This window comes from Callithrix jacchus, chromosome 12, assembly GCF_049354715.1.
Source record: "Callithrix jacchus isolate 240 chromosome 12, calJac240_pri, whole genome shotgun sequence".
Classification (NCBI taxonomy): Eukaryota; Metazoa; Chordata; class Mammalia; order Primates; family Cebidae; genus Callithrix; species Callithrix jacchus.
Window position 1 is genome coordinate 38,687,877 of NC_133513.1, and position 2,970 is coordinate 38,690,846.

Sequence of the window (2,970 nt, forward strand, 5' to 3'; positions counted from 1 at the left end):
AGAGTCTGGCTCTGTTGCCCAGGCTGGAGTGCAGTGGTGTGATCTCGACTCACTGCAACCACCGCCTCCCAGGTTCAAGCGATTCCCCTGCCTCAGCCACCTGAGTAGCTGGGACTATAGGCACGTGCCACCACCCCAGGTAATTTTTTGTATTTTTAGTAGAGTTGAGTTTCACCGTGGTAGCCAGGATGGTCTAGATCTCTTAACTTCGTGATCCACCCGCCTCCGCCTCCCAAAGTGTTGGGATTACAGGCGTGATGCCCCGCAGTCGGCCTATTTGCTCAACCTTTAGAAAAAAAAAAAATGTGGCAAAGGTGTAATCATACGTCATATGTCCTGTTGTGTCTTATGATAATCACTTATTTAAATAATATCTATTTTGTGAGGACATCTGAATCACTTGGGATGGTCCTCGGCACAGAATCTGCCTTCAAAAAAAATGTTTGTTTCACTTAATTTGATTTATTCACGGAGGGCGAAAGGACACTGTGCAAGGGTGGGAGGGAGTGTGAGCCTGCGCTCTGCGCCTTCTCCGGGGCAGTCAAGGGCTTCTGGCTGACCACAGCGGAGATCTCGCAAGACTGTCAGGCGGATGGCGTCAGCCACCGCGTCCAGTCGGAATGCTCCTTTTGACAACTAGTAAATCCAAGGGACATTGAGAATCACTAACAAAGCTCATCAAAAGGGTGGCAGTAAGCTAACGGTATGGTGGCTTGCCTTGTAATCCCAGCACTTTGGGAGGCTGAGGCGGAGTGATCGCTAGAGGCCAGGAGCTGGAGACCAGTCTGGACAACATAGCAAGGCCCCCATCTTTACTAAAATTAAATCAGCCAGGTGCAGTGGAGCCCGCCTATAGTCCCAGCTACTCAGGTGGCTGAGGTAGGAGGATCACCTGAGCCCCGGAGGATGCAGTGAGCTAAGATTGAACCACCTGCACCCCAGCCTGGGCGACAGGGCAAAACCCTGTCTCTTTTAAAAAGTCCTCTTTGGTTGTCAGTCTACAAAGATCACAGAGCAGGGGTTAGATAAGCAGCCACCACTCTCATTCAAAAATCCTATTCATTTAGGACTCTGGAATTACAGCTCTGAAGGAGCTTCCTGGGCCCCCGACGCGAAGAATCTCACTAAAGGATATCCACATACTGGCTTGTCTCCCACCCCACTTAGTCCAGGTCCCAACAAGAATCGCCTCCCTAGTGTCCGAGCAATCTCTCAGCGTAGGGAAAACGGATCTCCCCTCTGGATGGAGCTGAGCGGCACTGCCAGAAACACCAATGAAGTGAATGCCGCGTCTGGGCCGCAGTCCGGGTCCGCCCCTCTCCCCGGTGGCCGGGAGCTGCCAGGCTGGCATTCTCCGGGGCCAAGACGGGCGTGTGTTCCTAAAAGGGCAGGCAATCCGACGGCCCGGGTTCAGGGGCAGTCATGTTCCCGTCCTCCCGCTCGCAGGCCGAGCGTCACCCCTGCCGCCCTCGTGTCCCCGGGGCCCGCCTCTCACGCCCGCGTCGGCTGCCAGCGACCAGCTCTGGCTGCTCCTGCGGATCTCCTCCACCGACCACGGCCGCTCCCACACGGGCTCGGACGCCGGCGCCCGCTCCTGGTCGGGGGTCATCCGGTTCATCTGCAGCGAAAAAGACGAGGAGACAAGCTGAGCCTTGAAGGCAGCAGGGACGGCGGCCCCAGCTCAGTCCGTTCCCTCTTCTGCCCGACCCGCCGCCCTCACCATCCCAGCCTGCAGGCTCGGTGGGCTCCGAGGCCGCCCCCGTGCGTCAGGAATGCAGAGCCCCGGAAGCCCAGCCCAGCGGCTCGTGCGCGACCGTCTCACGTGATCTCGTGTCAGGTGACAGCGCCCACACGTGATCTGACGTGCGCTGGTGCAGGGAGGAAGCTACGGATGGGAACTGGACTGGAGTTTGGGGTTCTCGGCTGGGTTGGGGCGGCGGAAGCTGCACGAGCCGGGCCGACGCCAGAGAGCGCTGCAGACAGAGGCCGGTTGGCCGGGTGGCTCTGCGGCCCAAGACCTGAGGCAGCGGCGGTGTAATGACACTGGCCGCCAGTCCGGCGGGTCTGGAGAGTCGGGACGTCCAGCAGCCAGTGGAGCCACCAGCCTAGGAGCTTTCGACGTCGGCGCTGTGGGCGGAGGAAGGTCTGCTCTGCTGTGTCTTCTGGTGCAGCAAAATCCGCTGCTGTGGAGCCGGCAGGCGGGCGCTCAGTAGACAGAGAATCCCTGATCTGCCTAGGCATCACCTTGCTCTTGTGAACTGCTCGGCTGACACTGTGTAGGGCCTGCTTAAAGTCCTTTGCACGCTCACCATTGCCTTCAAATTCAAGGCCAAGTTCCTCATTATGACAGGCATAAAACTCATTCGTCCTCCACTGTCCCAGCTCAGGGCTCCAGCTGTTTTGTCTCACACTTCCTTGCAGTTGCCTCTGCTTAGTCGCCCTTTTGACAGACTTACTTATTAAAATAAAATTCCCAATTTCTTTCCAGTCATGTGTGCCCAAGGGCTAATTATTTAACTTTCCTGAGCTTTCCTCGGTAAAACGAAGCTACCTATCTTGCAAGGATGTGATATTAAAGTGACAAAATTGTAAAACAGCTGCCACGGTGCTCGGCTTAGGCTGAGCATTCAACATAGAAGTACCACTGCCCCTGCACCTTGCTCACACCCAATCCTGCACTTTTTTCTGTAGTCACCTCAGTTATCACCTCATTAAATACCAACCTGATTATCCCACGTACAGTTTAAGTGACTTAAGTTATTTTCTATGTATTTATCTAAAAGCATTACATTGTATTCTAATCATTTAAATATAGGTCTCTCCTTTAATAATAATAGCTAACTTTATTAAGTGTCAGTATTTACCACTTTATACATTGTTCATTTAATTCACACAATGACTATGAGGGAGGGAATATTATCCCCAAATTATAGTTGAAACTGAGGTACTGAAAGGAGAGGTAACCTACTC

General features: G+C 54.1%; 1 protein-coding gene across 1 annotated transcript; it reads right to left on the reverse strand.

Annotated features, from left to right (window-relative positions):
* Nucleotides 1-1,040: 1,040 nt before the first annotated feature.
* Nucleotides 1,041-1,797, reverse strand: LOC103796645 (uncharacterized). Its single transcript, XM_017978902.4, has 3 exons — nt 1,721-1,797; nt 1,496-1,618; nt 1,041-1,379 (listed from the first exon to the last, which is right to left on the reverse strand). The coding sequence occupies exons 1-3, from the start codon at nt 1,721-1,723 to the stop codon at nt 1,194-1,196; spliced, it is 312 nt and encodes a 103-aa protein (XP_017834391.3). The 5' UTR covers nt 1,724-1,797; the 3' UTR covers nt 1,041-1,193.
* Between the last annotated feature and the right edge of the window lie 1,173 nt (nt 1,798-2,970).